The sequence below is a fragment of the Arvicola amphibius genome, chromosome 10 (genome assembly GCF_903992535.2).
Source record: "Arvicola amphibius chromosome 10, mArvAmp1.2, whole genome shotgun sequence".
Taxonomy (NCBI): domain Eukaryota; kingdom Metazoa; phylum Chordata; class Mammalia; order Rodentia; family Cricetidae; genus Arvicola; species Arvicola amphibius.
In genome coordinates, this window is record NC_052056.1 from 64,315,237 (window position 1) to 64,335,283 (window position 20,047).

Below are 20,047 nucleotides of genomic sequence, written 5' to 3' on the forward strand. Positions count from 1 at the left end.
CACCTTTCCTTTCAAAAGTGTTAGGTTTTTTAAGTAACAAAAAGACAGCCAAAGGAGAAACTTAGGAAAACTAAATTTGGTACCACAGAAGAAAGAAAAAAACATTAAAGTTTTAAAAACTGGGATAAAAAAAATAACTCTGCATCTTTAGAAGTTAACCAAAAAAGATCAGTATCCACAAAATACTGAGGTGGAAATTCCCAAGCTGAAGGGAAATGGCACAGGAGGGCTGACAGGAGCTCAGGCCCCGAGCCGTGCCACTGCAGCCGGGCACACTCTGCTCAGAGCCGTTCCTGCAGCACAGCCTCACGAACTTCCCACTTGTTTGAATGATGAGCTCATCTTGACTTTCTCATGTATGGTGTGCCAGTGGGCCCCAATACCACGCACATGCATGCTGTCCTCAAAGCACTTTGTAGAGGAGGTTACTGTGCAAAGTGGTTTGTGACCAGACTGGCTTCCAAAGCCTGACTTTGCCACCACGGTGGCTTTGTCAAAGGCACTCACAGCCATAGACAGTTCTGCTAGTGATAAAAACACAAGGCATACTGGATTTCTTGCTTCGGATTCGAGTTTTCTCAATTCACAGGCACAATCTTCTGGCAAGACAACACGCTGACCATTAGTGCTTCTGGCGAGCTCTGGATGGATCTCTTTGTTCAAGGCTAGTTCTTTCCAGTGCTGAGCACAGCTCAGATCTTTCACAGGCCTCCTTGCCAACACACTTCCGGCACCTCTTACTCTAGTGCTGTTCAGTAAGGAGGCAGGTCTACTATTGTCTCTGAGTGTGTGCACTTTGTTGTTGAGAGATTAGTATGGTGACTTGTGGTTATTGCTATCTATACAAAACAGGAAAAAAATCATGTATTTGCATTCCAGGGGGTCTGGCTGGTAGGTTCATTATTGTCTGTGTGGACCTTCCAATTTACATTCACTAGACAAACATGTTCTTAACCAAGTAACAAGTAAGCCCTACAGTTCTGATTGGGTGTGGCTCAGTGGTTGAGTGAGGAGTCTTCAGTCTCCAGTACCACGGAAGAGAGAAGGGGGGGGGAGAGGAAGAAGAGAGAGGGGCACAGAAAAAAAGAATTCAACAAAAGAGGGAGAATAGACTGGGCAGCAAAAAATGGGCATGCTCACTCTTCAAGTTGAAAGGTCAAGGATTTGCAGAACTTTCTAGAGGCTGAAGCAAGCCCAGTAAAATCTGAGTTCTGTCCAAAACAACAGAATATTCGTTGTCTCTAATGGAAGCTTTCAAGGCTCAAAATTATCGATTAATTTTAGGGTAACAGTGACAATCACTAGACTTTTGCGAAAGATACCACTACCTTTTTTGAACAAAGGCATTATGAAAGCCAGGGCCTACCACCGTGGAGGAAGGTGAGTCGTCCAGACTGTAGGAAGAGGGAGCTAACCTATTCCTTTCAAATTCCGTCACAAAACCTTCAAAGGTCTCATGAGTGTTTGGTACATGCTACAGTGGATTAATCCTGACTTCCAGGTTGCTGCCCTGTGACTCAGTCATGCAAGACCAAGGGTAGACCTGTCCCCAGGAGTGAGCAGGGGACTTGGCCCTGGGAGACTATGGCCAGCAATCCTGTGTGGTGACTGGGTCTTTAGTGGGGTCTCTGGTCTCTCCTTCCAAGCTTTTGGTCTCAAATATTTTTTTTTAAATATTTATTTATTTATTTATTTATGTATACAATATTCTTTCTGTGTGTATGCCTGAAGGCCAGAAGAGGGCACCAGACCTCATTACAGATGGTTGTAAGCCACCATGTGGTTGCTGGGAATTGAACTCAGGACCTTTGGAAGAACAGGCAATGCTCTTAACCGCTGAGCCATCTCTCCAGCCCCTTGGTCTCAAATATTTGCACAGGAATCTGTTTACATCCGTATTAGTTTATACTACTAATAAAAATAGCAGCGATTCTTTACCACAAAGAGGTACGGAAGAGCTGATTTAAACATGCTTAAGAATAGTTACCGCCTTCCAAAAGAACCCTAACCCTGGTTTTAAGAACATGTGTCACTCACTGAAGTCTTTCCAGGAGGAATCACGTACATGTTTGCTACCGTTTGATTTGAAACAGGCTGCCATGTAGCTCAGGTTGGCTTTGAACTCCTCTTTTGAGCTAGGGTTTCTCTGAGTAGCCCTAGCTGTCCTGGAACTCACTCTGCAGACCAGGCTGCCTCAGACTCAGAGGTCTGCTTGCCTCTGCCTCCCGAGTGCTGGGATTCCAGAAGGTACTACCACATCTGGCCACGTTTCCGATTTTTGAGGTGGTAACTCAATTCTGTCATTTTAGGAAAGCAATCTAATATAATGACTTATGAGGAAGATCTTTCTTACCCATAATTTTATGAACTGTACTCCTCAGCATAAAGCTCACCTAATTAGTCTTTATAATGTTACTGTAAGCCTCTAACAGTTCTGTAGTTCTTGTCGTAACCTTCCAGTTCTCTGTAAACGTCTACTTAGTCTGATTAGTGTAGGGTCAGTGACAGCATAGCTATCTCAAGCTGGTTACTTAATTACTTATAAATTTTCCTAAGGAAACGCACTTATGTTGTCTTTAGCACATTGTAACTATATTAATTCCTTAACTGAATAAATATACTAAAAGAAAACAAATTGTTCTATTGAGTCTTTAGTAACTAAATTCTTCACTTTTTTGGATGAAGATCTGGAACTTGAAACACAGAATGGACGAAAGCTTGAATCACAACAAAGGATCTTACGTTCATTGACCAGAAATCTGTCCTCTGTATCTTCTCCCAGTGTTGACTGTGCCGAGCACACAAAGTCACAAAAAAAACAAACAAACAAAAAAAAAAACGCCAGTTACTTTATGAGCATCACTCAGGAGCAAAGTGTGGTGGCAATAAAACGTGAGAATAGGACATTTTAATCAGAATGGATATATGTGATGCTTACAGTCCCTTCCAGGCCTCGGCATTAGTTAACAGCCCTTAGCAAGCATCCTGTGGGACTGAACACATCAGCTCCATTAATGGAAGCGATGATCACAGCAGCTCAGCGTAGCTAGAATACTGTTCTTTTTCATATTTTACTGAAGAAAATACCAAAGTGTTTTGACAAATATCAAGGCAGAAAAAGCAGCATCAGCTGGACATGGATTACAAGTGTGATGTGCAAGGTCTAGAACATTCAGCCTTCTGAGAAAAGCCACTTTGAAAGCTCCTTAGGTCATGGGTTTGGCTATATTATGGGGTCAAATCACGAGGCATCTCTTCCTCATTAAAACAAAGACAACGTAAAAAGTTGCTCTCCATAATAGAACTATAATGTCACTTCAGTATCTTTTAATTACCCATCTACACAAATGACCTTAGATCAAGCACAGGCAAATAAAGTCATAGTAACATTTACATCAAGTGTAAGGTTTAAAAAAATAATACAAAGTTCATTCACAGTGCACATGAAGACATGGTTAAGTTTAAATATTTAGATATCCAATAGCCATGATTGTTTAGAAGGTAAGCATATTTCCAAGCACATTTCCATTTGCTATAGCAACAACAGTCTACCATACATCAGCGTAGAAGATGGAGATACCTGCACCGTGATCTCATTACTGCAAAGAAAAAGATACCATGTTTCTTTTTATCACATAAATACATCTGAAATAAATACAAAATTAACTAGAAATTTGTCCATTAAGTCTACACTCTTAACTGTATGATTTTTGTTTTGAGACAGGGCCTCCCTGCATAGCTCTGGATTGCCTTTAACTCATGATAGTCCTGCTTCTGCCACTTGAGGGCTGGGATTATTGCCGTGTGCCACCAGAATCCTCATGTGACATTCCAAAATTGCGGTTAGGAAGTCCCACCTGTTGTGCACCCTGTGCACATTCACACTGCTGATTCCATTTGGGTACCAGGTAATCTGTGAGAGTCCCCTGGATATGGCCTAGGAAGTGGGGCTGTAAGAGAGTAGGAGTAAGACCCCCGAAAGGCTGGCAGCTCCGCCTGCAACTGCAGCTTGGCCGCTGTGTGCGTAAAGCAGCACACTTGCGTCCTCTGGTTCATGTTGTTATAGCCGACGTCCCCACAGTTCGTTTTGCTTATCATCTACTAAAAATCCCTTAGTTCTCCAAATAGAATTCTGTACACTCCATTGTTTGCAAATTTGGATGTGAAAAACAAATGATTTCTGGTCCAGTTAGACTTTACCTTCTGTAGATCAAGCACCTAAACTACAGACTCGACACACAGGGCCAACTGCTGGACTGACTTTTATCTCCTGTCTACAGCTTCCGCATCTGACAAATACCAGCCTTCGAGGGGTGCGGAAAGACATGGTTAGCAGGAAACCAGGTTAAAATAACCCGTGGGGACGTGAGGAATGACAAGGATTTTTGGTTGAAGTTACAAATATTGATCCCCACAAAGAAATAAAAGTTCTCTTCCATGAAAAAAAATTATACAAAGGGATATGATGCCTAACTTCAGCTTTTCCTTAGGAGAAAACTGCAGCTCTCCCCTGCTGACCTTGGGCAGGGCTTCCACCCAGTTAGATTAGCAGGGTATAGGGGACCCTTTCCTAACCCGTGTGTCAATCAGCACAGGGCTCTCTCTACCTAGCTTCCGTTCAGCACTGTCCCACACCTATGGGACACAAGGCACCGGAGCACTTGCATCCTAGGAAATGATGGATGCTGCTTTGCTTGGTGAGGATAGTACCTAAATTTCTTATCTCCGAATTTAAATAAAATGCTTACTGAATTTATAGTTTCTGAAATATTTTGCCTTCCATACTGCCATATTTTCAGAGAATCATAATATATATATATTGTGTGTGTGTGGTAGAGAATTCTTACAAAAAACAATTCCAAGAAAACTTTTTATAAAATTAACTGAAATAAAAACTGCAACCTGCAACACTGGCATTTTTACCAGCACAGTAAAGCCTTAATTTAAAAAAAAGTAGTAGATGAAAGGGACGTTTGAATAAAATATGGTGCATTTGTTTGCTTTGCAGTCTCTTAACCAATACAATTCTAAATAAAGAACATGAAAATATTGGGAGGGTTGCTACTGTAATTGCAATGAATTAAATGGAATTCTCAGCTTTAAGGGGGTGGGTCACCATCCTCCCACTTGTTAGAATAATTTCATTTAAAACAGTGCCTGAAGGCTGTGCGGCAGCCTGACCCTGGTGCTCACTTTAGTGTCTGACAGCACTCTAGGTGAAACTCGTCAGCTGATCACCTTGACTCTCCTCCATCTTGAGTCATAATCCAATGGCTGTCAACAGGAGAGACCCCACTACTACCACCAGAAAGCCTGACGTAAAGCAACCAACATTCAAAAAGAATTAATTGTAAATGGATACAGAGACTGCAAGAACAGCAACCATATAAGCTGCTGCTACTGGCTGCCAAGGTGAGTTTCCACACTGGCAACGGAAGGCTGATGCTTCTGTCACTGAGAACACACTGAACCGTCCAACACGAGTTACCCTGTCTGAAGTATCCTTTGGTAAACCAGCTCCCTTTCATGGGGTGAACATAAACTGGATTATTACAGTCAAACAGTCCTGGATACAGAACACTGCAGACAGATGACGGCTTAGCAGGTAACTATCACCATATACATAATTGATGCCTTTTAAAAAATTACCGTAAGTTTTATTCCAAAGCAACTACCATTATATGTCTGAAGACATCCATAATGAATCCCATTGGTGCCACCACAAATAAGACTTGAGAGATAACTTCCTTATCTTTGAGGGCTAAGCCTACTGGTCAGTTTGTCACGTCAGTACAAGCACATAGACTGGGGATGATGTTTTTACTGTTCTTCTGCTCAAAAGGCAGCTGGGGGTTGAGGTGCCTGTAACACACATAGGTTAATTTCACCCTATGACTTTATTTTGCACTGAAAAGGCAGAACAGGAGAAAGGAGGCAGGACAAAAGACTGAAGTTTTCATTCTTCCAATGTATGCAGAGGTGATTATGAGCAGATTCTGTAAAAATAAACCCATTTGATAAACTCAGATTTGGCAAGACAAATGAAAAGACTTAAGCAACTTAATCATAGCTTGACTAAAAAGTAAAGCTTAACTGTTCAAATCTGCTAGATTTATTAAAATAATACAATTGTAGTACAATTTTACCAGGTGTATTATGTAAACAAACATATAATAGAATTCTTTTCTTTCCTAACATTTATTTGTGTGTCTGTGTTTGTACAAAGCATGGGTGTAAAAGCCAGAGGACAGCAGGACTCAGTTCTTCGCTTCTATCTGTGGGTGGGCATCGAAATCAGGTAGTCAGGCTTGATGGCAAGCGCCTTTACCTGCTGACCCGCCTTGTCAGCCCCAGAATCCATTTCTTTTTCTTCTTTTGAAACAGGATTTTTCTCCTGTAGCCCTGGAACTAACTCACAGAGAAGTTCGCGTTTCTACTTCCTGAGTGTGCCACCACACTCACATTCTAGATTCGTTCTGAAACAGAACTAGAGCACAGAAAGGCAAAACTGCCCTGAGGCAAGCCACACAGGCTGGCATCAAGGGCAAATACAGTCTACTTCTGGTGGGGCTTCAGTGGAAATGACAGGGAAGCTCTGTATGCTGAATTGTTTAACACACATAACTACGTACTCAGCACGAGGGTAAGAAAAAGACAAGATCAACTATATCTTCAAGTTCAATGTAGAGAACGAGTCACCTACATGTTAGAAAATCATTATTAAATACTTTTTATTAACCTTGGTTCTGTCCAAAATGGGTTCTAGAGAATAGTTTTAGTTTAGCCAGAAGGTAATCAAAAGACTTAAAAGCATGGCCCAATACAAAGGAAGCTGGTTCTGAAAGCCATGTTATCAAAAGGATCACATTATAGAAAACAAGCCGGATGCTGTCATGCAGAACCATGAATTATTAGGAGAGGCTTTAAGTCCATGCTTTGTGCTCAGTGCGCCCCAGTTTCAGAATTACTCACTTAATACAGTCTACTTCTCCTGGTGAAGAGCTTCAATGAAAGCATCAAGCTTTTCTTGAATTTCTCTGACTTTCTCTATGGTGATAAAAAAAGATAAACATATTTACTTTTCAAAGGCAGCATACATTAGTGAGAATCCTTATAATTAAATCATCTACAAAACTTCTTTAGCTATTTGAGGAAAAGGGAGAAAATCATCCTCACTAAACGTCCTGTGGTCCATGTCCAAGCGGGTCAGAAGAGCCACAAGCAGCCGTTTTTGGGAAGTGAAGGAGGAGAAATGCTTGACAGACAGACCCCTCTGGGAAACTATTAAACAGAGCTGTGGACTCTTACACACAGCAAGGCTTGTGTGCCCATCCATAGATGTGCTTTACTGCACTCTTAGATTCCTTGAAGTTCTACTGAAAAACGATGAGGCTGTTTTTAGGAATAAGCGGAAATGGTGGCTTATGCTGTAACCCAGCTCGTGGGAGGCTGGATGAGTGGGACCATCCAGACCCTATCTTAACAATGGACAAAACTGTCCATCATCTGGAAAACGACCTTTTAAAATATAGAGTAGAGGGTGAAGTCACCAGGAAGGTCAGGTAAAACCACCATGGTAAAATGCATACATACATCGATCATATTTCAAAATGCCAGGAAATAAAGGCAAAGGAAAGTAGGAAATATTTTTAACTAGGTGTGAATGTGGAAAGTTAAAAAAAATATAAAGAACCACTGAAAGTAGATTTCTATTTATTTGAATTTTTACTTTTCCATGTTAATTGACTTCATGTAAAATCTCTGATTCCTCTCTGCAGATCTGTAAACTGTCTCCATTGCATGCTACTGCTGCGGATTCAGTCATGCGCCTCCTGCCTTGGAATACCAGTTACACCATGCAGTGTGGGAAATGCTTCCACACACAATGTAACACAGAAGCAGGAATCACCAGTGGATGGGAGCCAACGAGTCAAGGCTAGTGACTTAGACATGAGACTGGAATGTACTCTACTCTCTACTCAGAGGAAAGATCATTGACAGTGTCTTCAGAGGTTAACACTTATATCTTCTGTAGTTAAACCATCTGTGCTGGAAGATACAAATTCTGCTAGTAGTGTGCCCTGGTGATGACTGCCCAGCCAAAAGAAGAACCATCCTTCTGTCCCTTGCACAGCGTTGTAGGACTCCAATGGCGGCTACTACAGCCACATCTGCAGATGCTCTGTAATTTAATACTTCTAATTCTTGGTATTAGATTAAGAATAAAAAAGCACGTGGAGATGAAACTCTATTGTTTTGATCAAACCACAGAGAAAATCTGATATCAGTTAAGCAAGGGTGGCATTTCCTCCTACAGATGAGTAAACCAGAGAAGCTAAGACAATATCAATCTATCTCTTACAATTTTAAACTACATATATGTGTGTGTGCATGCACACTTGTGTGTGTGTGTGTTTGTGTGTGTGTGCGCGCGCACACATGTGTGCAGTCTGGTAGGAAGAGCTTTAGCCAGAAGACACAACAAATGCTCCATTGAACTAAAGCTCAGTGTTCCCATGGGCCACTTTGGGCTTCTGATGCCCTTAGGACAACAGGCTAAGGTAGGAACAGTGTTAGGAGGGGTGATCGATCTGAACTTCCATTGGGAAAGTGGACTGCTTCTCCACAATGGAGGTAAGGAAGATTATATCTAGGATACAGGAGAGCCTTTAGGACACCTTGGTGTTACCATGTCCTCTGAGTAACAATGGGAAACTACAATAACCCAATCCAAGCAGATGACAAATGACCCAGAGCCTTTGGGATGAAGGTATTGGTCCTTTTTCCAGGGAAAGAACCAGACCAACTGTGTTTGCCGGGGGTTGAAGAAATAAAGAATGAGTAGTAGGGGAAGGTAGTAATAAATACCAGATAAAGTCATGTGACAAGACACAAAAATGAAGCTGCAATTGGCATTCATGTTTCTGTACCGTTTTGTTAGGAAACAACTGCATATATGTGTACATGTTAAGCAGACACTCGTGCTTTCTTCTTCTTTTATCTTGTAATACAACATCAATTGAGGTAGATGATATCAGTGGTTAAGTGTACTACAACAGCAACGGAGATATCAGTGGCTACGGTTATCAATCTGTATTTTCATATTTAAGTTAGAAGGTGCTCAAAGACTAAGCATTCCTCAAGGTGACTTTGCCAACTATTTTAAGAGAAACATAACTGGTTGTATGTGGGAGAGTTACATCATGCTAGGTAGAATTATAACCGTGTTATTGTCTTCAAGGATGATATATAGGGATGTGTTGGGTGTCAAGTTGATGAAGAAAGACTTGTGATGGCTAATCTTGGTTGTCAGTTTGACACAACCTAGAATCATGTGGGAAGAGGTAATGCCAATTGAAGAACTGCCTTGATTGGACCGGTTTGCGGGAGATTTCTTTGATTGATAATTGATGTGGAGGGGGGCAGCCTACTGTGGGTGGCACCATCCCTACTTAGATCGGCCTGAGCTGTAAAAGAAAGCAAGCTGAACATGAGCTGCTGAGGAAGTCAGACAGCAGTACGCCAGTGAGCCACTTTCTACCTAAGCCTCTGCCTCGAAGAAGCAAACTGAACTTTTCTTACAGTTTGCTTTGCTCAGTGTTTTAGCACTGAAACAGAGAAGCAAACAACACTCCCTGAGCCTTTGTGCAGGGCCTTAGAACTTCAACCTACACTTTTCTGGCAGGCTAGCTTCCATTTCTTAATCAGCAGTCAAATTAGCAAATACATTTGCTTCTCCAAATGAAGCCAGTCTTAGTTTTAAGACAAGTTCATTTAGTTGTTTAAAAACAGGTGATTTTTTAAAAAAATGAGTATTTTCCGAGTTTCATATACATTTCAGTTCTTTTTTTTTTAATATTTATTTATTTATTTATTTATTTATTATGTATACAATATTCTGTCTGTGTATATGCCTGCACGGCAGAAGAGGGCACCAGACCCCATTACAGATGGTTGTGAGCCACCATGTGGTTGCTGGGAATCGAACTCAGGACCTTTGGAAGAGCAGGCAATGCTCTTAACCTCTGAGCCATCTCTCCAGCCCCTACATTTCAGTTCTTTAAGAGAAGAGAAAGCTTTTCAATTATCTCACAGCAGTTCTCGAGATGACCATAGTTTTCATAAAAGCCAAAACAAACAAGAACGACCCCAGCGAAGCCCCTGGCGAGCCTGAAAAGCACAGCACAAGTGAAATCCCAGAGAGGCGTCTCCAGCCCCACAGCCCCTATCACTCCCTGGTGGGCAGGCTACCTGGGAGTGTCAGCCATATTCAGAAAGAATAATCCAATTCTATTCCATACATAAGCAGCCACAAGGTCAATTTGCCAACCTTTGCCCTATCACAGGTCGCCATCCTCCGAGGGGCAGACTGTAGGTGTCACCTACAGCACAGTGGTGTCACCCACAGGGGGACAGGTCGGAGCAGGAGCTATCTGTGTGAAGAGACAAAGCCCCGCTGAGGCAGTATCTAATCTGGAAGGTCTAAAGGGAAATCCAATTTTTAGACAATGAAGAGGTTAAGCAATATTTTTTTTCTAAATGAAAAGTTAAAGGACTGTTTAACACAAAAATAAGAAAATTCTAAACTTCTTAAAAACTTTCCCTTTTATCATAAATTTTACAATTGACGGTACTGCCTTGCCACAAAACCTTAGGGATGCCACAAAGAGCATTCAAATAAGTACTAGAGGTAAGGAGGATGGGCGGTATGAGGAGAAGGGAGGATGGGCGGATACAAGGAAATAAGAAGTTGTCAATAAGCACCACTTTCACCCTGAAGAAATTCAGCTGTCTTTTTCACCTGTAAGGAACTAGATGGAGTCTTCTGGGACATGAAGAAACCCTAACCTTTCCCCTTTTAGAAAAGGTTTACTTGTAATTATGCATACGTGTGCCTGTGCTGTGTGGGTATATGAACTGCTAAGTGTGGCTGTGAGCCGCTCTGTGGTCCTGCTCTTCCCTGCTCAGCTGCTTTCCACCTTTAAGAAACATTCCTTGGTGTTTAATCCCAGCAAAGGCAGGTGCATCTCTGAGACAGAGGAGAGTCTGGTCTAGAGAGCTAGCTCCAGGAAAGCCAGGGTTACACACAGAAATCCTGTCTCAAAAAACCAAAACCCTAAAACCAAACCAAACAAAGCCAAAATGAAACAAACAAAAACCCAATCCAACCAACCAAACAAAATGCATTCCTTGCTTATTCTTTTCCTGTCAATTGAGGAATGTCTACTCTTTGAAGCGATTGCACATTTGACATTTTGTTGTCTCTTTCAGTGCTGTAGGCATCCCTGCTAAGGATGAGCCCTGGTCGCCTTCCTCTGATTAGAAACCCACAGGCGGGCTGCTGCTCATGCCACAGCAGAAGAGCAACAGAGCGAATGCACTGCAGTGCTACCTTTTCTGTAAAACAGAATACATCTGGTAAAAATCAGAAATGAGCACAAATCAGCATGGTTAGTTGTAAAGCAAACTCCTGTTTCTCTCAAAAATTTGGGTTAAATATTCACATAGAAAATTCTTATAAAATCTGTGGTCTCTTTGATAAATCAACTCAGGAAGGGCTTAAACTATTCTGTTCTACAGAATAGTATTCTACATGTAGTGAATACAAAGGCTCATTCCCATTTACCCAATGTTTACTTAAAAGATGAGCCATTTCAAACATCGATTCATTGTGCATCTTGATTGAGTCATGAATATTCCCATAATCCTCAACTCATAAACCACCAGCCTCAGTGAATGACGTTCCTTCTCTTTTTTCTTCTCTTCAGATGACTTGACACCCATTCACATTTTAGGTCTCTTTATCCCCACATGAAATGGCACTGTTCCTCTCAGCGCTTTGAGTCCTCTGATACTTGCTCTAAAAGTCCCAAATACAGACTAATCTGTAATTAGGTTTTGAATACACTGCGACTGCCAAAAGGCTCAACCTGGGAGAGGGTTCACTTCAGTGGTAGTATTAGTTTAGAACATGAACAAAGAGCCACCCACAAAACACTACCTCATGTGCTAAAATAAACCTTAGTCGCGTTTGATGTCTTTAAAGAAAGCATGAAGAAATCAGCTGAAGAACTAACACAATGCGCGTTAAGAAACCATACACCCAAAGTTTCAAACCACGTAACAGTTACCCTGTAACATTTAGGTCTTTATAGCTGTTAGATTCTGGAATCTTCCTAGTCGATTACCACTAATTTCAGCTCAGCTACCTATGAATGACTATGGGTCTGTCTTATTTAACAACAAAGAACAGTGTCATTCAAGGTACTGACTAAGTTATAACTTTTGGTTATATCATACTCACTAAAAGGTTGAGCTGCTCAATGAAAGCAGTTATATGTGGGATGGAAAATTCATCTACTTCTGGAGATACATTTATCTTTAGACAAGTCAAATTAAATAACTGTGTATTTGGACAATCTTGTGGCTTCTCCAGGAGTGCTTATATTACTGGCTCACACCGAGGACATATACTTAAGACCCAGGGCTGAGACCATAGCTCAGCTGCTAGAGTGCTGCCTGAGCCCGTATGAAGCCCTGGCTTTAGTTTCCAACACTGCATAAACCAGGTGGGAGGTGGAGACGGAGGGCAGGGAGCATCAGAAGTGCAAGCCACGTTTGATCTTGGGCTACAGAACAAATTCAAAGTTACCTGGGCTACCGGAGACTTACAACAACAGCAACAGCAATAATAACAGCAACACACTCCTAGAAACCGAGATTCCACTCTGAGAGGCCCACTAAGAGACATTTCGATCAGGTGTGTTAGCAGATGCATCCTACTCCTAATCCAGCTGCTGTGTGGTGGTCTAGTGGCCACAAGAACCAGCTTTTCATTCAACCTTCCTTTCCATGGGTACCGGCCATTTGATGTCTAGGAGTACACAGACACTTCTGGAGCATGTACTTGAAGTGTGACCAGCCCTAATCAAGTCACACTTGTGTAGAAGACATGCATAGCCTGCTGACTCAGTCTTTTTATATTAGTGATGCTTTTAAAACCATAACTTTAAAGCATCCTGTAGGGTAATGGTGGAAATGATGGTATTTGTCACATTTAACCTTTAGGGAATTCTTTTTTATGGAAGGAAAAATGACTTATATTGAATTCTTTTCTTTTTCTTTATTTTAAAACTTTGAGAAAAGGCTTCGCTATGTAGCTCAGGTTGGCCTTGAACACATGGCAATCCTCCTGTCTCCGCTTCTTGAGTAGTGGGACTACATGTATGTCCACCATGCTTTTGCTGCGCTCAATTCATAGAAAAGCCGGCACTGGAAGTGTCTGCAGCATTTACTTTCAGGGCCAGAAATAACAGATATAATGAGATTTGATGGCATTCAGGACAATCGTCTTCCAGTAAGGACCACAGAGTCTACCATGAGGCTACAACTGTCTAGTGTGAGTCATTTTATTTTGTGTCTGGCACACAAAATATTTCAAATTATATCCGTTCACATTACGATAACAAAAATTTAAAATTATTTGATATTCTAATTCATTAGTGTTACATTGTTTTTCCTCTAATAAGTTAAAATATACTTTGTCAAAAACGAATCATTTCATTTGCCCGTGTATTGCCAGAATAGAAAATCTAAATATTATATTTCAAAGAAATACTAACATAGACAAATATTTGAGACAATGGATAAGGTCAGTAAATTATTCTGTTCCAACCAATTAAATATGACTTTAAAAATCTTTTAGTTTGTCTTTTCTACTTTTCTCCTATTTTTTAAAAGCACATTTTACTTTAAATTTTGTTGAGCAGTAAGCTGAAACATTTAAAAAAAAAAAAAAGAAAAAGAAAAACCACCCAGGCAGCCCTTAAAGAGGTAGGGCATCATTTATCACTTGCAAAGACAGATTTATAAGAAGAGGGCCCCTTCTGTTCCTTTAAGACCGCAAACAGATGGGAAGTGAATGGGCAGTCCCTTGGACAAGAAAGCGCACGGGAGGTGCTGCTGTATGCACGTTCCCAGCAGAAGAAAGGAGGCCAAGATTGGAACTGCATGACCGGGTCCTGGAGAGGGTCTTTCTTCAAGCTGTCCTCGTCCTGCTGTCAAACTGTTATAAATATTGGTTTGTCAAAAGACCTTCAGGACTGAAGCCTGAGAAAGGAGTTGTAGCAGACAAACGAAGCCTGGGAGTGAGTCTCAGACAGCTCATTACCGTAATTTTAAAAGAGGAAGAACAAATATAAGCTCATAGAGTGTAATTCCGATTTATGAATTGAAAGCTTTAGTCAAGCTTAGGCCGAGAATAAATAAAAAAATGTAATGCGACTTATAGCTCTTAAATCAGATGCTCCATTAGGCAAAGTACTGCCTAGCCTGTCAGAAGCATCGGGCCTGCAAGGGGGTCTAGTTACTAATACAAGCCAACTCTTCCCAATTAGAAATGCTTGGGACCAGAAATTTTATAGACTTCTGCTTTTATAGCTGAATTCCCTAAATCTAAAAGTCTCAAATCTACAATGTGCCAGCATCCGAGAGCCAGAGAGCATCATGGGAGTACTCAAGTTCAGACCTTACAGCCTTTGAATTAGAAGGGCCTGACCCATGCAGGTGCAGCAAGAGCAAGAGACAGGCCAATCACTGAACTGATGTCACATATTTAGTAAATTAGAAATCATCCTCAAAACTTTAATTACACTTTCTTTTGCTCAGCTGCCTGACATGGTGCTGGAATCAAGCTCGGGTCCCCCCTGAGAACAGTATATACTCTTAACTCCTAAGCCATCTCTTTAGCCCCAAATTCTAGATTCTTTTTTAAAGAAACAATTTATATTTTAATTAAAAAGTAACAGGTGTGTGTGTGTGTGTGTGTATGTGTGTGTGTGTTGAGCATATATGCATGTACAGACTCTTAGTTTCTTTTTTGTTTGGTTTTGTCTTTGTTTTTTGAGACAGGGTTTCTCTGTGTAGCCCTTGTTGTCATGGAACTCACTCTGTAGACCATGTTGGCCTCAAATTCATAGAGATCCGTCTACCTCTGCCTCCTAAGTGCTGGGATTAAAGGCGTGCGCCACCACCGTCTGGCACAAACTCTAGATTTTTGACGCTTTGTTTCACTAAGAAAACAGGCTCTGAAACACTTATTAACAATACAAACTAAGAAGCCAAATTACAGGGACTGTTGTCTACAGTCACTCACAAACAGAAACCAAAGACTCAAGATGAACAGGACCACCAAGCAATTCTAAAAAGGCACCACTGCTAGCAGAGCTAGCCTCAGCTTTGCCATAAACACTTATGTAAATGGCTAAGTTATTAATTCAATGAGCATCAATTTCTAACTATGAGCAATGGAAGGACCACCTCTCAAGCCCTGCAATTTTAAAAGATGGTCTATGAACTAAATAAGCATGAGGGATAGATAAGTTTGAAGCAGGACATGTAATTCAAAATAAGAAATGATGCAGTTACATGGAGATATTCTCTATTTCTGAACAGAATATATCTCATTTCTCTTTCACTACTTTCTCTTGATGTTTAGTAGAGATGAGGATAAAATATTAGGAAGAAACAAGTAGATCGTGAGAAGCCGGGCAGCAGGCAAACATTCCTTCCTCCCTCCTCCCCCCGAACATAAGAGAATCAAGGTAAAAGGGTGGTTAGTCTATATGGAAAGGCCGATGCATTAATTTTAAGATGAAAACAGTTTGGGCATCTTGGAGTAGGAAGACATGATGAAGGCACAAGCACACGCAGGAGAGCCAGGGACCTGAACAAGTGGATCGACTCTCAAGGAGTGACTATTAGTACATGGTATGCTGGGTCATGGCCTCTGGGTCACACAGGCTATAAAACAACTTCTCCAGAGGTTTCAGTTGTATTGATGCTGCTTGTTCTTTGACCGAGTATTTAAAACCAAGTTTGTACAAGGAAAAGGACGGGAACTATAGCCCACCTGCCAGATCAGAAGCTGAATACAAGTGCACTCACAGTGAGCTCAAAGAAGAAAGTAGAAGAGGCCAACCCACAGCCCTCAAGAGAATGGCTCTAGAAACTGCCCCGAGGCCACTTCAATAGTCTATTAAGCTACAATGTTAAGGGTAATAATCTCTGGTTGAAGCAGTTTTCATAATGTATATGTACTAGCTTTTTTGATAATAAAAGAAGACTTTAAAAATTAAAACCTAAATCCTTGCAGTGTGCCTGCTAGATCTGTATAAAAGCCGTGTACACAGCTCGGAGTCAGAAGTTGTGCAAAAAGAGGTAAAAGATTAAAAACAAAACAAACCAACCTTGAATTCCTGTCCCAGAATGTGGAAAAGAATTCTTCTACTACAATTCAAAGTACTAAAACCGGAAGAGATGTGTAAGACACAATTAAAATGGAGAACTTGTACATGGAAACTAACAGTGAAAGAAAAATCTCCCTAAAACAAACTATCACAGCTTGAAAATTTCACTAGTCCACGCCATGCTTCACTGTGTTTCCACAGACTACTCAAGATGGTAGAAGAAATGCACACTGACTTCCAAAATGGAGGTGCGCCGTCATCATGTAGGCCTATGCAATGTCTCCTGGGAATGCTACACGGAAATATTATTTGGAAAAAATATCAATTTATTTTTAAGACCTATACATATCATGTATAGGTTTCATCACTCCCATGACAGGGTAATTCAAGTGATGAAATCTCTAGGGAATTTTGTACTGTACTCATTGGGAGGGAAAATTCAGAAATATATAATAGTAAAATATCAAAATTCCTTTGACCTTAACTGATATCTCCACCTACCCTAAGAGGTGTGCTTCACAGTGAGCATGGTGATGCAGGCCTTTAATCCCAGCACTCAAGAGGCAGAGACAGGTGGATCTCTATAAATTCCAGGCCGGCCAAGGCCACATAGTAAAAGCCTGTCTCAAAAAACTAAAAGTTAAAAAAAAAAAAAAAAGAAAGTGTATTTCCCATACACTGGTGTAGGGAGTCTGTAGTGGGTCTGGAACCCATCAAGGTTTTTTTTTCCCCCCCCACAGTATCTGTTCTTGCTTTGCTTATATTTTTAAATATACTTTCATAAACCAGCAGATTATATTGTGATTAGACTTGCATCCCCACTACTAGGTTGTTTTTCCTATTCTAGAATTGGAGAGAACACACAAAAACATAAAATTAAAAAGGCAGGGCTGGAGAAGTGGCTTAAAGCTTAGGAGCACTGGCTGCCCTTCCAGAGGATCCAGGGCCCTCTCTGTGCTCCTCTGACATGAGGCATGCATACACTGCACTTACATACATGCAGTCAAAACATTTATAGACATTAAATAAGATAAAAAACTTCAAAAGAAATTCTGAGAAAGTTTAACCCCCAACTTCAAATTTATTATTTCATTATCTATTGCTCATTAAGGAAATGGTAAGTATTACTAGGAGTGGGGAGAACTCAAATTTCTAGTTTTAAATATGTACTCTGGCTTCTATAATAGTATATAAATGAACTTACTTTAAAGTAATGGTTCTCAACTTACAGGTCGTGACCCCTTTGGAAAACCTCCACCTCCAAAAATATTTACATTATGACTCATAATAGTAGCAAAATTAGAGTTATAAAGTAGCAATGAAAATAATTTTATGTTTGGGGGTCACCACAAAATGAGGAATCATATTTAAGGGTCCCAGCATAAGGAAGGTTAGGAACCACTGCTCTAAAGTGATAAAGAATGCTGATATGGTTATGCACACCTTTAATCCCATCACTTGGGGGTGGAGAACAGAGGCAGGCAGACTTCTGAGTTCCAGGTCAGCCTGGTCTACATAGTGAGTTACAGGCCAGACAAAGCTACACAGTGACTGTCTCAAGACAAAACAAATACACACATTTAGAATCATAATCTCATTTATAATAATGAATTATAAATCATAATTTATGATTTATAATAATTAAAACTGCACTTGATTTACTAACTTGGTGACAATTTTTAAGGCTTTTATAATTTCATATACTATATTTTATATTCAGAATTAATGACAAGTGTCAGCTTACTCTTGGAGCATGTTTCTAGAAATAAACTCTTCTCATAAAATCTATAGCTATCATAATTCCACATGGTATTTTACTTGCATAGTAATGGTGGTCAGATAAAATGCATGTGATAAATAGATTAACTTATAAGCATGTTCTTCAAGTGTCTCCCCTTATCAGAAGAAGCCTAGAAAACTTTTTCATAATACCACCCCAATTAAATATAATATACATCCACACTCACACAAAGATTTAGAAGTTATCACCCGAGGGGTGACATAAGCTGTGTGGAAGACTCATGAGCCACCTAGAAAGAACCACATTATAAAAGTGTGTACAGTCTCTGTGCTGCGCTACAAGTTCTCCCAACAGTTACAGGGGAGAATCTAGCAGGAGTCTTGGTGATGTTCTTAAAAACAAGCCCAACCTTATTCACAGAGAGGTAAAAACTGAAAATTTAAAATTATCACTTCACCTTAGAAAACAACGAAGATACCTACACATGAAAACACTTTGCTTTCCCTCCCTTCTAGGATGTCATTTTAAGAGGGAAGTTAGCAGTCACCCTATCACCTGTCTTCTGAAAGGCTAATGGATCAGCGACTGCAGGTTCTGTCACTGTCTTTTATTTTTTTAGTGCACAATTATTTTTATGTCTAGAAATTGACAATTTAAAATATATTATGTCCTGTGATGTCTAAAACAGAGAGTGTTTAAAAATATCACTACATAGTTATAAGAATATAGTTCTGAACTTGAATTATATTGTTTTTATAACTATGCTCTTGAGGTGGATTACTTTGTTAGAATTCGAGGCCTGCTCGCTTGGCTTAATTAAAGTGTTCCTGTTCTTACAAATTGTGTAAATGGAATAGAATTATTTTCAACTATGTCAACTATTGGAGGGGAAGAGCCTGATTTAATATTTGATTCAGTGGTATGGAGAAAGAAATTTAGTAACTAGCAGAAAAAGTCTGAGGACCAATAACATGCAAAAAGGTTTAAATAAAAAATGCAACAACAAAAAAAGAAGATATTTGCGGGATATCTATATATTTGTAGAAAAAGACAAGATCTCCTGAGTAAATTGGGAGCATGGGGACCTTGGGAGAGGGTTGAAGGGGAGGGGAGAGGAAGAGAGGGGAACAGAGAAAAATGTAGAGCTCAATAAAAGTCAATAAAAAAGAAGATATTTGCTAGCAAAGTATTGAATATAGCAGCCTGTATAATATAAAGTAAGTATTCTTTTAATTTTATACCAATTTATTCCTCAATCATGACTTTAAAACAGATTTGAGCCATGTAAAATGTACTTTCATCCAAAGGCCTGTATTCCTCATCAACAATAGGAAAACACACTACTGAGGCCTCGTCCCAGGGAATTCTGTGTGGAAATACTGACTTCTGGAACAGAGGTCTCTCCCTAAGGGTTGCTTCAGTCTTTGGTCAGCTCCATCCTTTTTTGGCTATAACACAAAGCAGAGTCTGCCTTGCGCATGGAGACTGCAGGTAAAAATAATCCTTCACTTTCCCTTAGTTGCTCTATCTCATGTCAGTGTGAAAAATACCTTCACAGTGGCAGAACTTGCAAAAGTATAAACTATTATTCAAGAAAGATGGCTTAAAGAGTTACTAGTAACACAGAACAGAAATGTTTACTCTTTCCTTTTTACAAACATACATATATCTAGAAATTACCATTTCAAAATACTTGAATCCAAGGGAAATGTGTTCCAATAAGCTTAAATTCTTAGTATTAGCAATTATTAATTTTTTTTGGTGTGTGTGTGAAGTGGATGGACTAGCTATTAGGAAATCACTGGGGGCCCATAAATCAGTGGCTTCCATATAGTGCAAGCCAGACTACGAGAAGTCAGTAAGGGAGGTATAGGTTCCAGAGCCAATACAGCAAATGTGAGCTGCTCACAAGGGATGAAACCGGAGCTTCTGGCGAGACAGAGAAGAAAGGTCTCTGGCACCTCCAGTCCCCCTCCCCACTTTGAAGTCCAGAGAAGGCTAATGAAAGTCAGTATTAAGATAGTGATCGAGCATTCACTGACCATGTATGATATATTGC

At 40.3% G+C, this 20,047-nt stretch overlaps 1 protein-coding gene across 4 annotated transcripts in view; it reads right to left on the bottom strand.

The window, feature by feature from the left end:
- Nucleotides 1–3,312: 3,312 nt before the first annotated feature.
- The window catches only part of Opa1 (OPA1 mitochondrial dynamin like GTPase), an 80,425-nt gene continuing 63,690 nt past the window's right edge, over nt 3,313–20,047 (bottom strand). For all 4 annotated transcript variants that reach the window (XM_038344679.2, XM_038344683.2, XM_038344680.2 and 1 more), the window contains 2 exons: nt 6,973–7,047; nt 3,313–5,996 (listed from right to left, as the gene is read on the bottom strand). In XM_038344679.2, the coding sequence (XP_038200607.1) occupies nt 6,983–7,047 (65 nt within the window). In that variant the 3' untranslated portion in view covers nt 3,313–5,996; nt 6,973–6,982. The remainder of the gene's footprint in view (nt 5,997–6,972; nt 7,048–20,047) is intronic.